At 43.0% G+C, this 17,207-nt stretch overlaps 2 protein-coding genes across 2 annotated transcripts; one reads left to right on the forward strand and one right to left on the reverse strand.

Moving 5' to 3' along the window:
* Positions 1–5,598: 5,598 nt before the first annotated feature.
* On the forward strand, positions 5,599–7,169 carry LOC106332166 (mitogen-activated protein kinase kinase kinase 2). Its single transcript, XM_013770634.1, has one exon. The coding sequence runs from the start codon at positions 5,820–5,822 to the stop codon at positions 7,167–7,169; it is 1,350 nt and encodes a 449-aa protein (XP_013626088.1). The 5' UTR covers positions 5,599–5,819.
* An 8,045-nt stretch (positions 7,170–15,214) lies between these two features.
* On the reverse strand, positions 15,215–17,193 carry LOC106332172 (uncharacterized protein At3g60930, chloroplastic-like). Its single transcript, XM_013770646.1, has 5 exons — positions 16,809–17,193; positions 16,596–16,730; positions 15,893–16,515; positions 15,532–15,821; positions 15,215–15,482 (listed from the first exon to the last, which is right to left on the reverse strand). Exons 1-5 carry the CDS (start codon positions 17,191–17,193, stop codon positions 15,215–15,217), a joined length of 1,701 nt encoding a protein of 566 aa, XP_013626100.1.
* Between the last annotated feature and the right edge of the window lie 14 nt (positions 17,194–17,207).

The raw sequence follows: 17,207 nt of genomic DNA on the forward strand, positions 1-17,207 counted from the left end.
CCCCATAGGCTGACCTAAGGCAAGTCAAGCGAGTTGAACGGAGAAGCAAAGGCGTACATTCTTTTAATCAGCTTATTTTAATATCGGTTTATTATTGGTCGTGAGAATTAAGAAACATTGATTTACATTTCTAATATAGGCAAAATTATACGACAAGGTAGCTGTAACTTGTGTATTAAAACTCGTACCTCTTTATAATCTACAAACGGTAAAGATGCATGTTCATTGAAGATATAAAACTAATAGAAAATGTTACGGCTTGTAACTTTTTGTACACGTACAAACAACGATTCATTTTTATGATAATTCCCATACTTATAAAAAAAAAAACAATTCTTTCGAATAGCCATTTTTAAGTTTTTGTCACAAAAATAACCCTAAAAAATGACCAAATTAGCTCCTTTTTATTTTGAAAATTTTAGTTTTAATTTTTAATTTTTAAAATTTAAAACTCTATACCCAAAACTCTACTCCTTAACTCTAAACTCTAAGTCTATATTAGTTAACGATGGGGGTAAAAATACATTTTTAATCTTTAATAAAACTTATTTTGGTCATTTTATTCATTGTGAGCTATTTTTGTGACAAAAAATTAAAAAAAAACTATGCCAAAGAATTTTTCAAAAAATAAATATATAGAAAATGTCACTGATGCATGCAATTTCACATTAAGGGCATCATTAACTCCGATCTCTTAGCCGGAGTTTTTAAGTTATGATTTGATTATTTTTTTTTACACTTTTCAGCTAAGTGACGGCTCTTATATCTCTTATTTAAGAGACGATGCTTAATTTTTTTAGTTAAAATCTAAGAAAATCTAAGAACCGTCTATTACCCGAAGCTAAAACCTCCTGTTAAGAGACTGAGGATAACGATGATCTACGTATTTGAGAAGATTCGACGAGAAGAAGTTAACATAGGTACCCTCTTCTTGACACGACATGGTTGTTAGCTTTTGACTCATTTTCACGTTTTTGTATTGCCATTCACCTCCTATAGGTCGTGTATACGTCGAGTAATGTATAACCTAGACAACAAGAATACTACTTAAAGCTGTTCTGATTAATTATCAATTTAGTTGGTTAGAAAACGAAACTTAATATATAACTCATATATAACCAAGATTGCTCATAACAGACTTGAACAAACAAGTACTGGATCTTTACTTTCTTGATCCAAGTGATTTATCAAAAGTAAGTACAAAAAAACACTATGACTAGTAAATTTTCAATAATCTTTGTTTAGAACATTTAACATTGTACAAAAGATATATTTAACTATTAGTTTATAAATTATGTTTATTAATATAATTTACTACGATTTCTCGTACGTCTAAATTTCCGAATTGAACATTCTAAATGCCGAAAGTACAAAAGGTCAAGGGGCCAATTATTTTTATCGCATTTGTTACTCTTCAACTTTACGATATAAAGTCAACATTTAATATTCTACTGGCTGCACATTGACCTCTGCAGATTATAACGTGTGTCTGCATATTTTATTTTCATGTTAAGTATGAAACCACATGATTTACGGTCTTGTCAACAACAAAGTTGAACAACAAATGGCATTGTTCATGTAAAAGATAAGATAGAATTGGGCTTAGGTTTAGAAATCAATCTTATAAATATAAATTGGTTCTGCCACCAATTTGTACAATTGAGGTATCAATATGGGGCCTTCATCTAAACATGTAACAAAAAAGACTTATGGTTGTTGCCTTGTTGGAAATAACAATGTTCCCCAGAAAATTTAACTGAATATTTTGTGTTCATCTAGTAGTATACTAGTATCTAACAGAATTAACAAAAAGTCTGCATTGTTGCTGAAACAGGTTTTTTACACATATGATACAATATACCTTGGACCAAGGTCCTTGCTACATAACAGGAAAGTTATAGTAAGGCCTACGGAGTAGCTAGTATGATGTAATGATCTAAGACCATACAAAATTCAATAGTTTGTTCTTCATGTATGCCTCTATGCTTCATAGACTTACTGAGATGATGTAATGATATAAGATCATACAAAATTCAGTTGGTAGAAGTCGCCTTCACTACAAACCGTTACCTAAGTAGAAACAAATATAAACTCCCTATCTTCAAAAGTTCCTTCCTTTCTGATTCTCTCTCTCTCTAACCCCATCTCTCTCTAAAACCTCCACAAAACAATTCAAATTTTTCTTCGGGCCGGCTCTTGCCGGTGCCGGAGACATTCACTCTCCTCCCTTTCTTTTTTCTCTTTGCCTTTCTCCTCATCTTCTTCGTCCTCTTTGACATGCAAGCTGTTACTGAGTTGTTTGGTGTCTCACCGGAAAACTTCAAGTCGGAGGTGTCGTCTACCGGGAGCGGCGAGTCTAGGGTGTGGTGAATGCAAATAAGGTCATCATTTAGGGTGAAGTGCAAGGCAGAGCTGATTTTCTCTTTTTGTAGATTTCTAGAAAACCCTTCACGGCGGCGGCGCGTTGCTCAGTGGGTTCTCTGGTTTGGCCTCTACTTTCTGGTGAGACGGTGTCCCCAACGGAGGAATTGGCGGTGGAAAATGCTATTGACCTTTGGTTCTCGTAGTAAGGCGTGTCACAGAGGCCTCGTTCCGCCGGACTTGTCAACTGATGGATGAAGTCTGTTTCAGGTACATGGTGGTGCTCTACTTCCCAGCACTGGAGGCGGTTTCTCTAGCATCTTCAGTAGCATGGACCCACGGCATTGGAAGCTTTGATAGATGTTTTGGCAACATTTTTGCTAGACGTTGAGCCCGTATTTTCTCAGCACTGGACTTGCTTCCGTCTTTCTTTTTGAATTATACACAGTTTCCCCAAAGGCTTCCTAGGCCCAAGAGACTAATCTGTGTCGCCGGCGATGCCCAAATGTTAATTCCCCGGTGGCCGGGATTCGAACTCGTGATGGCGGGCACCTCAGCTGAGGTTCCTTTACCACCAGACCACGAGGCCCGGTTTGCTTCCGTCTTTCAGGCTATGAAGTAAGGTGTTTGAGCACGACAACGACGACCATGCACGAACTTGCACCGTATTACAAAGAGGGTGCATATGAGGTATGTTTCCTTGTTATTAGTGTCTCAAATACAGATTTGTTTAGATATTTTTTACCATTAAACTATTCTTCCTTTGGGTTTTCAGATTAGCTTCTTAAACATAACTGGATTTCGCGATTTTCCTCTAGGGGATTTGTCGATGATACATGTACTAAGATTAGTTGTTATTTTTTTTTCTCATTAGAGTTTTAAGTATTACTTCTGTAGTTATGTATTTTCTGATTTAAAACCTTTTAACATCCTTTATAGGTTTTGAGGTACACATCAGAGTACGTCTTTGTACCACTAACCGTTGGAGGTGGTATTAGAGATTTTACAGATGCTACCGGCAGGTACATGTTAAGATTTTTTGTTTCAGCCTATTTCTTTTGGACATGTTCTCCATACAGGTGAACTCTGTTTCAGGTAAGTGGTGGTGCTCTACTTCCCAGCACTGGAGGCGGCTTCTCTAGCATCTTTAGTAGCATGAACCCACGGCATTGGAAGCTTTGATAGCTGTTTTGGCTACGTTTTTGCTAGTCGTTGAGCCCGTCTTTTCTCAGCACGGACTTGCTTCCGTCTTTCAGGCTATGAAGTAAGGTGTTTGAGCACCGCAACAACGACCATGTCCGGACTTGCACCGTTTCGGTGAAGATGTTTTGGTCCAAGAGCTGAACTTGTACTCTTTAGTGACTAAAGCTGGAGCTTAAATGTATAATCTTGATTTGGTCTAGTTAGTTTGTGTCTTAATGCTTTCACCTGGTGTGGTCAAATATAGGTGGTTTACGAGGCAACTGATCTTCCCGGATCGTGGGGTGAGTTTGTAGTCATCAGGTAAATTAAAATTACAACAAAATAGAAGATTAGGCAGCGCATGATCCATCTATGTGTTATTATTAGGTGATACTAGATCATTTTGTTGGTAAGTGTGGTTGAATCTCTTGTAGTTGCAAATCATGTATTGGCCTCATAAGTTGAAGTTGAGAAAAAAGTATATATAAGCCATCGAGCTTTGCTTCATAAGGTCTTTTTTTTTAAACTGCTTCATAAGGTTATTTTAAAATGAAGTCAAATCCATGTATAACCTTTTTTTCCTGTAAAAGAAATCCCATGTATAACTACTTCCCCTAACAAAACTAATCAGTACGCAATACACGTTGTCTTCTCAACTCTTATAAATATGTTCATCTTTAGTTTTCTATATACACGCTTAATCTTGCGGTTAAAAATATACATATCCCAGTCTGGCACACCTTTGTCCAGAATCACATGCATGAATCCGCGTTTCCCATCCAAAACTTACAAAACTATATTATACTAAAATTTAATAACCGAAAAAATGTAAACTCTGAACTCACAACTGTATTCTCGGAGCAAAAGCAAACCCAAATAAATTGTCACAGCTTGCATTCTAATTAAAGACATTATCATCTTCATTCACATTTTAGATTCGACCACACAGTTTTCTTCTTTACAGCCCATTAAACAAATAAATAATAATTAATTTTAAACTTTGATGCGTTAATAAATCTTTTTAAGTAAGTGTGGCTTAATCTCCTTACCACGTTAAAATGGTCTGTACTTGATTTGCTCCACGCGCTTCCGTCACGTGATTTAAAACTCATGGCGGAGGATCGAAGTAACGGCGCCGTCCACTCTGTCTTCATGCCGTCGAAGCTGTCTTTACACATTCCCCTCAGGCCACGTAGCTCGTTTCACTCTCTCTCGTTATTATATTGCCCACACATATAATGCTACCAGAATCTGTACGTTACTATATGTGAGGATAGTGTGTTAAATGCAACAATTAACTCAAAATAAACTCTGCAATTAAGTAACATTATCAATAACTTAATGCTAATGAACATGCAGCTGTTGGCAGCTGTTCTTCAATCACAGGATGATATTGCATTGAACGCAATACCATGCTGATTTTTTTTTTTTTTTTGTAACTTGGCTTAATACCATGCTGATTTGGGATATTATACACTACATTTAAACTACTTTCTCCCTTCCTAAAAGATTACCTTTCTTATAAAAGATTATTATGCATATTAAAAATATAATAACTATTTACAATGATTTTATTATTTATTTTTACTATATATTTTTCAATATACATTTAATCAAATCATATGTAAAACTTCTTAATATCAATCAATGAAAGTACTTTAAAAATCTAGAAAATCTACATTTGTGAAAAAAAGAAAAAAAAACTATAAATTATAGTAACTTTTAACAATTGAGAAAATATATAATAAGGAATAAAAAAGATCTACATCATATGCTTAAATTTTTATTTGTTTCCTTTTATAATAAAAGTATGGTTATCCTTGGTATGAATCATGCTAAATATACTCAAAACGCATATTAAGTGACGTCTGTATGTCATCATAATATTCAGGCATCTTGAGTTTCGAAACTGCTATAACACAGAACACAAATAGTAATCTAAACATAAATAAATATTATTTTGATGACAGAAAAAAAAAACATAAATAAAGTGAAAGATAAGCTTAAAGTAGTGACTCTTAATTGGACAAAAAGAAATCAAGAAAAAAAATGTATAAAGAATGTCGTCTCCGAGTTTGAACCAAAACCCATGCCAAAGTCACATACACACACTTCAACTTACCCATAACACATACACACATAAATGAATTTGTATACTACTATATAATAAGCTTCTTATGAGCCATTTGCTTAAAACAATTCAAAACCTCTAAAGATCATTTCTCCAAACTCGCTAACCTCATACCTACTGTTTTTTTTCATTTCCTCTGTTACCAATGGATATTATTACTTGGACAAGAGGACCAATCATCGGTCGAGGCTCCACAGCCACCGTCTCAATAGCAGTTTCAAACTCCGGTGAGATGTTCGCCGTCAAATCAGCCGATTTCTCTTCTTCAGCGTTCTTGCAGAACGAGCAATCGATTTTGTCTACATTGAGCTCTCCACACATAGTCAAGTACATAGGCTCTGATGTAACACCGGAGAAGGAAGGATTGGCTTACAATCTCCTGATGGAGTACGTTTCCGGCGGGAGTCTTCACGATTTAATCAAAAACTCCGGCGGGAAGTTGCCGGAGCCGGCGATCAGATCATACACGCGTCAGATTCTCAGGGGTCTGAGTTATCTCCACGAGAGAGGGATTGTTCACTGCGACTTGAAGAGCCAGAACGTGCTGGTCGAAGAAAACGGCGTCGTATGTAAAATCGCTGATATGGGTTGTGCTAAACCGGTTTTAAAGTCTGGATTTTCCGGTACACCGGCGTTTATGGCGCCAGAGGTTGCTCGCGGCGAAGAACAGAGGTTTCCAGCCGACGTGTGGGCGTTAGGGTGTACGGTGATCGAGATGATGACCGGGGCAAGCCCTTGGCCGGAGCTAAACGACGTCGTTGCTGCAATGTATAAGATTGGATACTCCGGCGAGTCGCCGGAGATTCCTGAGTGGATATCGGAGAAAGGTAAGGACTTTCTGATGAGTTGTTTGGAGAATGATCCGAAACAGAGATGGACGGTGGAAGGGTTGCTTAAACACCCTTTCCTCGACGAAGACGAAGACGTAGAATCTCATCTGCAGAGTTCGTCTTCTCCGAGCACTGTGTTGGATCAACGGTTTTGGAACTCATGCGAAGCTTCGGAAAGTCGCTCGCTTTCGATGGATCACGAATACCCTTTTGCTGGTTACTCGGGTGCTTGGGATTCACCGGCTGATCGGATCGAGCAACTCGCCGGAGATGAGTTTTCAAGCGTTCCGGATTGGGATACGGTAGCTGACGGCGAGTGGATTCAAGTGAGAGGCGACGTTCTTCAAGACGCGGTATGCGTCGAGGAAACGTCGTCGTCTTCGCAAGAGATTGAAGTAGTTGACGAATGGATATCGGATCAAGACAGCTTGTTCTCGGAATATTCTCTTGACGGCGTCATTACCAGTTTTTACTATAATGTTTCTATTCAAAGAAATGTTATTGTATTTTATTATTATCGTGTTGGAGATCAAAATGTACCAATAAAGAAAATGTTTCGTTATACCAATGAGAATAAGAAAAACATTTATCCGTCAAATTGCAAGCTCTTTCTAATTCACCAACCAATTACGAACAACCATGTCCTAATAAGTCATAACAAATAGTTTTTGATTGCTCCATGGAGATAAATATATATGATATGCTTTTGAACGTTAAAGCTTGAACATCTTTTATCCGGTCAGGCTCAGCCAAACCTTTGATATCTAGAAGATGCAAACAAAATGGTTCTTTTTTTTTTGATAAAATACTTTGTCTTTTTGGGGGGTTAAAATACTATTTTCAAAGCTCGAAACAGAAGTCTTTGCGTTCTTCTTGGATGTCAAGTAAAGAAGCAACTTTACAATATGAGATTTGACTAGACAAAAGTATTTGTCCAAAAAAAAAAGACTAGACAAAAGTCAAATATGTAATTGGTCCAAAATTTACCTGCAGACGAAGATCAGAGAAGACCCCGTGTGTGAACACAGACGACTCTTTAGGGGTATATAATCAAAGACAACGTATGCTTACGACTAAGCCACTCGGTTTCACAAAAGAACCGACTGACAAATCATCCCATACGGTCAATTTCCACCATTTAATTTCTAGAAACACACATACACCGACACCGACGATTTCGCCGGTCTTGATAGTTGATAGTTCTACTAATGTGTAAAAGATCATTTGAATATTCCTACTTTTACACCTACACCTAACAAATACATTTTGATATTTTAAGTCAATGCCGTACAATTTATTAGGTAACGTCTCTAGAAATTCGTTAAAACATTATATTACCCGTACTTATCCAAGTACAACGATTTAAGAATACCATTTTAAATAAAATAAAATTTGGTCGACAGAAACTCTTATGATCAGAATAGAACAGTTACTTTTTATCATTCATTATCTATCTATTTTTTTAACATTCAGATTATCTAAACTATTGTTTTTTTGGTAAAAATATCTAAACTATTGTTCTAATAACATAATAATATTTCACACAGTTTCTTTCTTTGGGTTTTACTTCCACTAATGTTGGATAGATCTCACTAAGTGCCAAGGTCCAGGAGCTGACTCGGCCCGATCCTAAAACTGAGCCCAAGACAGGAGCGACGCGACGCGGCCCAGAAAAGAAAGCAAGACCCGCGCCGAATGACATCATCACATCGGGGTAAACGGTTCACCAACTCCCTGAGATGACCTGACAACACGCCATCATCTCAGGGAGTTGGTGACCAGATAAAAGTAGACATCATCTCAGGGAGTTGGTGAACCGTTTACCCCGATGTGACATCATCACATCGGGGTAAACGGTTCACCAACTCCCTGAGATGACCTGACAACACGCCACCGAACGACAGGAAGGAATAGGCCGAGGCTCCTACCACGGCGCAGAACCTACTCACTGACAATCCGCCGATCACTGTAGCAGGTCAGAAAGTAATCATGACGCATCCACAAAACCACGCAACTAAAATCTATAAAAAGAGGAAAACAGATTACGGAGAGGGGACAGCGAAATAGAGAGAGAAAGACTAGAGAGATAAAAGTAGAGAGAATCCTGAGTTTGTTTTTACGACTACGAGTTCTTCTTTTATTCTTTGCTTCGCCTTTTTGTAAACATTGTATTAAACGAAACCTTTGGCCCCCATTAATCATACTTATATCTTTGTTTAGTCTATAAATCCTCTGTTACTGGATTTAGGATTCAACAATTGGCGCCAACCGTTGGGCTGAAAAGTTTCTAACGCACGAAGTAGAGTCCACTAAAAAGCCGAAAGATGTCGTCTTTACCGACGTCATACGAGTCGGACGATCCGACCGCCTCCGATTCAGAAACTTCATACAACCCGAGAAGTCCAACGTCCCCTCTCTCGCCGCTAGGCGAACCAATCAACATCCCCCAAGACCCGCCGGCCGAAACGACGTACGACTCTCGAACCATGCTTTACTACATACTGAACAAAATCGACGAGATGAGTCAGCAGGGAGGAGTCAGAGCCGCAACAATAAATGAAGTTCATGCGGCGTGTCATAACTGAATCGACGAACTAGAACGCCGCGTAGCCAGATTGCAAAACAGGTCGGAAGTTCAAGCCATCAGAATTCGAAGTTCTCAGATGACGAACATACCACCGGCGAACGAGCTCCGCCAGGAAATGACCGCAGCCTTGACTGATCAAGTCCAAATCCTCAGAGACCTCCTGGTACAATTACGCGCTTTGACCAGGTCAACTTTGCGAGCACCAGACGTCACCGCTGAAGAAAATACCCCTACGACCGAGCGTACGAACAAAAGAAGGAACATCAGAAACCCAGAAAGAAGAAACCAAGGAAACAGAGCAAGAATTCTCTACATAGGAGGAGGACCTTCACCAAGTATCCTGACAGTCGCGCAACAGCAATCATACTGCCAATATCACCGATGCGCAGGCCACGAGACTACCTGCTGCAGACAACTAAAAGACGTGCTCTTCGGGAAATACCAAAGAGGCGAAATCTCGGTTCAAAATTACAATCCGTCTGGATTCAACACCCTGAACCTCTGGAATCTAAGACAACAACTCCGACAAGAAAACCCTAGAGTAAGCGAACGAGGAAGAAAAAGAAACAGAGAAAACGAACCTGACTCCCCGCCATGTTTTCAACGACGAATAAACGTGATCATGGGCGGACTCACCTCTTGCAATGACTCAGTCAGATCCATCCGGGCGCATCAAAGAAGAGGCGACATCACGAACCGATGGAACGTTTGGAGCCGGAAGGAGATAAAGACCTTTGGAATTCCAACCGCAAATGACGACGCAACGACCTTCACTGACACCGACGCTGAAGGAATAAGTTTCCCTCACAATGACCCTTTAGTCATCGAGATCATGGTCGCAGACTGCGAAGTGTCCAGAGTCCTAGTGGACACCAGAAGCTGGGTAAACCTGATTTTTCAAGAAACCTTGCAGAAGATGGAACTCCGCGGATACAAATATAAGCCCAAAATCCGGCCATTGACGAGTTTCGCCGGGGAGACCACCTTGTCCGTCGGAACGATAAAACTGCCTGTTCATGCAGGTGGGATAACGAAAATCGCGACGTTCACCATAATAGACAAACCCGCAGTCTACAACATCATCATAGGAACGTGGTGGCTGCACGACATGGAGGCGGTACCTTCCTCATACCACCAATGCCTGAAGTTCCCGAAAACATTAGGGACGCACGTGCTAAAAGGAAGCCAAGGGATCGCACGGGCATGTTCCATCATGGGACCCGTGGAGATGAGGGTCCTGAGAGCTTGCAACGCCATCATCAGAGAAATCCCCACCGAGCAAACCATAACGGGAGAACCGCCGAGAGAAGCCATCGAACAAGTCCCCATCGACGACAATGACCCCGAAAGACGCGTCAGAATAGGAAGCGAGCTGAGCCCAGACATCCGCGCCGAACTAATCGACTTCCTCAAAGAAACTGTTTCGACTTTTGCGTGGAAAACAACCGATATGATCGGGATCGATCCCAGCATCATCTGCCACGAACTAAACATCGACCTAACCTATAAGCCGATTAAACAGAAAAGAAGGAAGCTAGGACCAGAACGTGCGGCAGCCGTAAACGCGGAAGTAGAACGCCACATGAATGCCGGTTCCATAAGGGAGGTCAACTACCTAGAATGGATTGCAAATCCAGTGGTCGTCATGAAAAATAACGGATCCTGGAGAGTGTGCGTAGACTTCACCGATCTTAACTAGGCATGCCCATAGGACAGCTTTCCACTACCTCACATAGATCGCATCGTGGAAGCCACAGTAGGAAACGAGCTACTCTCCTTCATGGACGCCTTCTTCGGGTATAACCAGATCCTGATGCATCCGGAAGATCAAGAGAAAACCTCATTCATCACCGTGAGAGGAACTTACTGCTACAAAGTCATGCCATTCAGACTCAAAAACGCAGGAGCCACCTACCAGCGATTGGTGAATGAAATGTTCTCGGATCAACTAGGAAACATAATGGAGGTATATATCGACGACATGCTGGTGAAATCATTCATGGCAAATAGACACGTCAACGACCTGTGGGAATGTTTCGCGATACTCAACGAATATGAAGCTGAACCCGGCGAAATGCACCTTCGCGGTGACATCTGGAGAATTCCTGGGATACATCGTAGCCAAAAGAGGAATTGAAGCTAATCCAAGAAAGATAGCCGCCATAATGGAGCTCCCGTCGCCCAGAAGCACAAGAGAAGTCCAGCGATTAACCGGCCGCATCGCCGCACTCAACAGGTTCATCTGCCGGTCCATTGACAAATTTCTCCCCTTTTACCAACTGCTCCGAGCAAACAAACGCTTCGAATGGGACGACGACTGCGAGAAAGCCTTCGCCGAACTCAAACAATACCTGGCGACGCCACTAGTTTTAGCCAAGCCCGAAGAAGGAGAGATCCTATACCTATACGTATCTGTCACGGGATCGGCGGTTAGCGGAGTATTGGTAAGAGAGGAACGAGGCGAGCAAAGACCTATTTTTTACATCAGCAAGACGTTGGACGACGCTGAGTCACGATACTCAACTCTGGAAAAGCTAGCGTTAGCAGTCGTAACCGCAGCCAAAAAACTCCGCCCATATTTCCAATCGCACTCCATCGCAGTAATGACAACGCAACCGTTGCGAAATATTCTTCACAGCCCAAGCCAATCGGAAAGGATGGCCAAATGGGCGGTCGAGGTTACTCACTGACTTCCTCATTGAACTAACGCCGGAATTAGAAACGTCTATACCAAATCCAGAGGCCGCATGGACTCTTTATGTCGACGGATCATCATCGCGTCATGGAAACGGGATCGACATCCGTCTCGAATCGCCAACAAAAGAAGTCCTAGAGCAATCTTTCCGACTCGCATTTCCGGCGTCCAACAATGAGGCGGAATACGAAGCCCTGATAGCGGGTCTTTGACTGGCAAAGGCAATAGGAGCAAAAAGGATAGACGCTTTCTGCGACTCACAACTGGTCGCAATGCAGTTCTCGGGTGATTATGAAGCGAAAAATGATCGGATGGACGCCTACCTCAAGGTCGTCCATGAATTAGCAGAAGGTTTCGCGAATTTCACCCTGACTAAAATTCCGAGAGGCAACAACACTTCAGCAGACGACCTGACGGCTTTAGCGTCGAGTTCTGATCCTACGCAGAAATGCATAATACCCGTAGAAAGCATAAAAAAACCAAGCATCGACATAACACCGAGCCTAAACCTAATCAACGAGCAGATAGCAATCGAGAACGACGAAGACGAAGAGGCAGAAGAAGAACCGCTAGAAGAAGACGAGCCGCATGTCGACTGGAGAACCGAAATACTCCTTTACATAGAAGACAGAGAACTTTCGGAAGATAAATGGGCCGCAAGACGCTTGAAGACCCAATGCGCGAACTATATGCACCTAGACGGAAATCTCTACAAAAGAAGCCCAACGGGAGCATGGCTAAGTTGCATCGACGGCGCCGAAGCCGACAAAGTAATGAGAGAAACCCACGATGGCGCAGGAGTTAATCATTCAGACGACAGGTCCTTAACCATAAAGATTAAGAAGCTCGGATTCTACAGGCCGACGATGGAAGCAGATTGCCAAAAGCACACAGCAAGATGCGAAAAATGCCAGCGACACACACCGATGATACACGCCCGTACCGAACTTTTTAAAGCAACAGCACAACCGTACCCCTTCATGAGCTGGGCAATGGACATAGTAGAACCTTTACCCCGGTCGAGACAACGAAGATACTTACTCGACATGACCGACTACTTCACCAAATGGGTAGAAGCCGAGGCGTACCCATCCATCAAAGACGAGCAAGTCAGAAAATTTGTATGGAAAAACATCATATGCGGCCACGGCCTACCTTATGAAATCGTCACCGACAACGGCTCGCAATTCATCTCCAACTACTTCGAAGATTTCTGCGCGAGCTGGAGAATCAAGCTAAGCAAATCAACCCCACGATTCCCGCAGGGAAACGACCAAGCCGAAGCAACAAACAAAACAATCATCGACGGAATGAAGAAGCGGCTGGAGGCCTGATGCACCCTAAGGAATGAACACTCGACCGGTAAGGAAAAATATGGACTCGATCCGTGAGGAAGGAGAACTGAAGGAATGAACGGAGACACAAAGGGTTGCGGATGGCCCAATGATACTACCTGACTTTGATCGTTGCCGGATGTGACGCACTGGTCCAACAAAAGAAGGATCGAAACTTGGAGATAAACTCAACAAGAAACTAAGAAATGTTCTAAACAAAGAACAAAGAGATAAACTCATAAAAAGGGGAAAATAATCTGTATTATTTCGTGGCTCTTAGGCCTTATTTATAGGATTACAAGTTGTAGAAATCCAAAGAAGAATGTGCTAAAAACAAGACATTGAAACTAGAAATGAAGACTTTGACTAAAGACCGAAATTAATGATTTTTGTCGAATTCTTTTTCCCATGCATGACCAAGACTTCCTTGCTGACTCCCTCTTGATATTCTTGATGAGAATGGGCTTGAAATGGACTGAGGAAAAGGCTGGTCGAATTTGGAAAGAAACAATTCCATAATGAACTTTTTATGAACTTTTCTTTGGGCTGAAAAGGCCCATTTCGCTCAGCAGCTGAAACAGTTCCATCTTCTGTGTTACTTAGCTCATATCTCACTAAGCTCATCCAGCTCCAGAGTAGTGTCACTTAGCTCACTCAGCTCATCTAGCTCGCCCAAGTAAATGTCACTTCGCCCAGCTCGTCCAAAGTGGATTCTACCTCGACCATATGTCTTAAAATGTGAAGTTGGACAGGAAATGCAAGCTCCAGAACGGTTAGATCTGTCATCCGGCCATGGTTCCAGCCAAAGCTCCTTTCCGGACGCATGCGGGACGGTCCAGTACACTGCACGGTCAGTCTTTCCGGTACGGTGAAAAACATGAACCTCGGTTGAAATGTTCAGAACGTCCTGAACTCCATGCTGAGCTGGTTCCATGTACTGATCTGTGGACTGCGGCACATCAAGGCCAAAAAGGGATAATGGGCCGATGAGCTAGATGGAGTATTATGGTCACACCGAATCACTCCCATACGAGCAACCGGTAGAACCCCGTTCTCATTATGTCACGGGGTGGAAGCAATGGCACCCGAAGAAGCCGCAATAACTTCAGTAAGACGCATGATCATGCCATAGGACGAAGAGCTGAACAACGAAAGACTTTGCCACCACCACGATCTCACCGGAGAGGACCGGGACCAGTCATTTGTCCGCATCCAATACTACCAGTACCAGGCGGCCAAGTACTACAACAAAAGGGTGAAAGAAAGACGTTTCGAAGAAGGAGACTTAGTACTCAGAAAGACATTCAAAAACAAGGAAGAATAGAAGGCAGGAAAGCTCGGCCCCAACTGGGCAGGGCCGAATATAATCTCAAAAATAGTCAGACCCGGCGTCTACCAACTCATGGAAATTGACGGAACGGCGGTTCCCCGCTCATGGAACGTCGTAAACCTGAAGAAGTACTACTACTAAGACGAAGCCAAAACCCCTCCTTTTAGCGCCAAAAAAAAGCAAGAACTACGAATGACTTGATCCCTCCGGGGTACGTAGGCAGCTCGTTTACGTGTCCAGTCATAACTCCAAAAAAAATCCAAGACCAAAGAAGAGCTTTCGAATAAGCAGATTTTTTTTTAACATCGTCACCCTGGCCAGGTGTTCGATATAACGCGTTCCACACGGATGCAGTGGCAAAATAAACCACACTCCCTAACTCCGACTTAAAAACTCGGGCTAGGGGGATAAAAAGCTGGGCCCAGACCCGCATCGTCGGTTTTTTAATACTCAGTAAATAAGTCGGGCCCATCTCGCACGAGTATTATCAATCCCGATTAAACGAGATAAACCGAGTCAAGTCTCGACCTCATAAACACCTGAAAAGCCGAGGGTATCTCGCAAAAAGAACAAAATCCAGCAAAATAACAAAGGAGCAAAAATAACGAAACTCAGACGAAATATCAAAGGAACAAGAAGACAAAAAACAGCAAAAAGAAGTCATTCAAACAAGGCCACCAACGACCCTAAGTCAAGACAACAAATTAAAAAGAGCACCAACGCCCCAGAACTAAACAAAGTCTAAAAGACTCCCAAAGGTAGCCTCAAACAACATTATCATTTTTAATACTAAGTCTTAAAGAAGAAGAAAGAAGGGGAGAAACCACGAGATCGTCATCCTCCAAAGCCGCGACCTCGGTGTTGTCCAGAAGGTCAGTGTATTCCCTCAAAGCCACCCGGTGACGCCTCAACTTCTCCGAAGGAATCGGAATGCCTTCCTCAATACAAACCTCAAGACAAGACACGATCCCGGTCATCTGGTTCTCCTTGAAGACAAGCTCCTTCACATGCTCTTGATCATCCAAGTACGCCCTTACCCGCCCCGATACTTCGCAACGGCCTCACGAACAGCCCGAGCCACCTCCTTCGCAGCACAATCTTTGCGACTTTGCTCGAGATAACTGATCCTCGCCCAAGAGCATTTTGCTGATCCCCAATCTGAGATCGAAGAATGGCCTCACGACTCGACGACGCCGCAAGCTCCGCCCGAAGAACCTCAGCGGAGGAACTTAAGCCGCCGACGGCAACCTCCAGCTCTTTGATACGAGTATCGCACGACTCCTTCTCCGCGAACATGTCCTCCAGCTTGGCCCGCACCCTCCGAAGATCCCTCTCGTAAAGATACACAAGCCGCACCGCATGGGCATTCGACTGCACCCAAGAAAGAAAAAACTTAAGCCAAGAAGAACAAAAGACCACCATGTTAAAGGAAAGAGAAGAACCTGAGCAGTAGAGCGAGACATATCCTTGAACTCCTGAGAATGCACTAGATTATCAACATCAGGAATGTCCGTGAACGCATTCCTCGGAAGACAGAAGTACTCGGCGCAAGCGCGCTCATCGTTCACAAAAGGAGTGTCGTTGTTATAACGGAACACCCGGGCATGGGGATCCCGCTGAGATCTCTTCTCTTCAGGGGCACCCTCCGTCGGAACATCTTCGGACAGACGCTTGAGAGACCTAGACTCTCGACCTTCCCGGACATCAGAACGGATGGCATCAGCCATAAAACCACCTGTCGGGGCTGTATCAGAAGCCCCCCTTTCAACACTAACCGGCTCCCCACCTTCAGGAGCAGCCGGATTCATTCCACCAGATTCACCAAACGCCCTTTCGGGCTCAACATCACGATTCAAGGGGCTGAACTGGGCCATTCCCATGTTTTCTTCCCGCAAGGAAGAACTCGTCACCTCATCATTCATAACACTCGAATACGGAGGGATGTCATGACGGGCGCCCCCGGTCCGCACCGAAGGAGAGCGAGCGGCTCGACAAGGCATCACGAGTGAAGGGGGACGCGACGAAGACCGACCACGAAGACCCGATCGACCGCCGGAGGGAGCACCTTAAACGGCTAAAAACAAGAAAATCGAGTAAGAGACGAGATACTAAAAGGAAGCCGTTCGCATAGAAGACAGAACATACCGGCCGAGATACGTGGAACGCTACAAAAGATACGATCACGATCGAAGTCGGACCACTGCTGAACCCCCAATTCACGAATCTTTTCTACTCCGCGAGAAAAAACCGCCGGCGGAGGAAGCGGGATTGGATGACGCTCTAGAAAAACCCCAAAAAGCGCAAAAATAAAGTCACACGCAAACTACGACGAAGAAAGAGATAAAACAAGAGACTCACTAGGCGAAGAGTTCCAAGTCCCTCTCAGGACCGCGTTAAGATCCGCCACAGAAGCCGAGTCAATCCAGACGAAGAAATAACGCTGAAACCACTCATGCGCCTTATTCACCCTCCCCCTAAGAATGTCGTGACGAGACTTAATATTTATGTAGAAAGTATTGGGAGTCCCTAAGTTCCTGCTAATATTAGCCAATTCCTCGAAGAAACGAAGATCGACATCAATGCCGACCTCTGCCCCCAAAACCAGAGCCGCAACTACATTCTGCATGGCGGCAAGAGTAAATTGAGTCAAGACGATATCCCGGGCAGCAGCATACGACGTCAGAAGACGAGGGAGAGGAAACCAGAGACGCAAATGAGTAAAAAATGCCTCGTACAGACACATCCATACGGGGGGGG

This window comes from Brassica oleracea, chromosome C1 (genome assembly GCF_000695525.1).
Source record: "Brassica oleracea var. oleracea cultivar TO1000 chromosome C1, BOL, whole genome shotgun sequence".
Classification (NCBI taxonomy): domain Eukaryota; kingdom Viridiplantae; phylum Streptophyta; class Magnoliopsida; order Brassicales; family Brassicaceae; genus Brassica; species Brassica oleracea.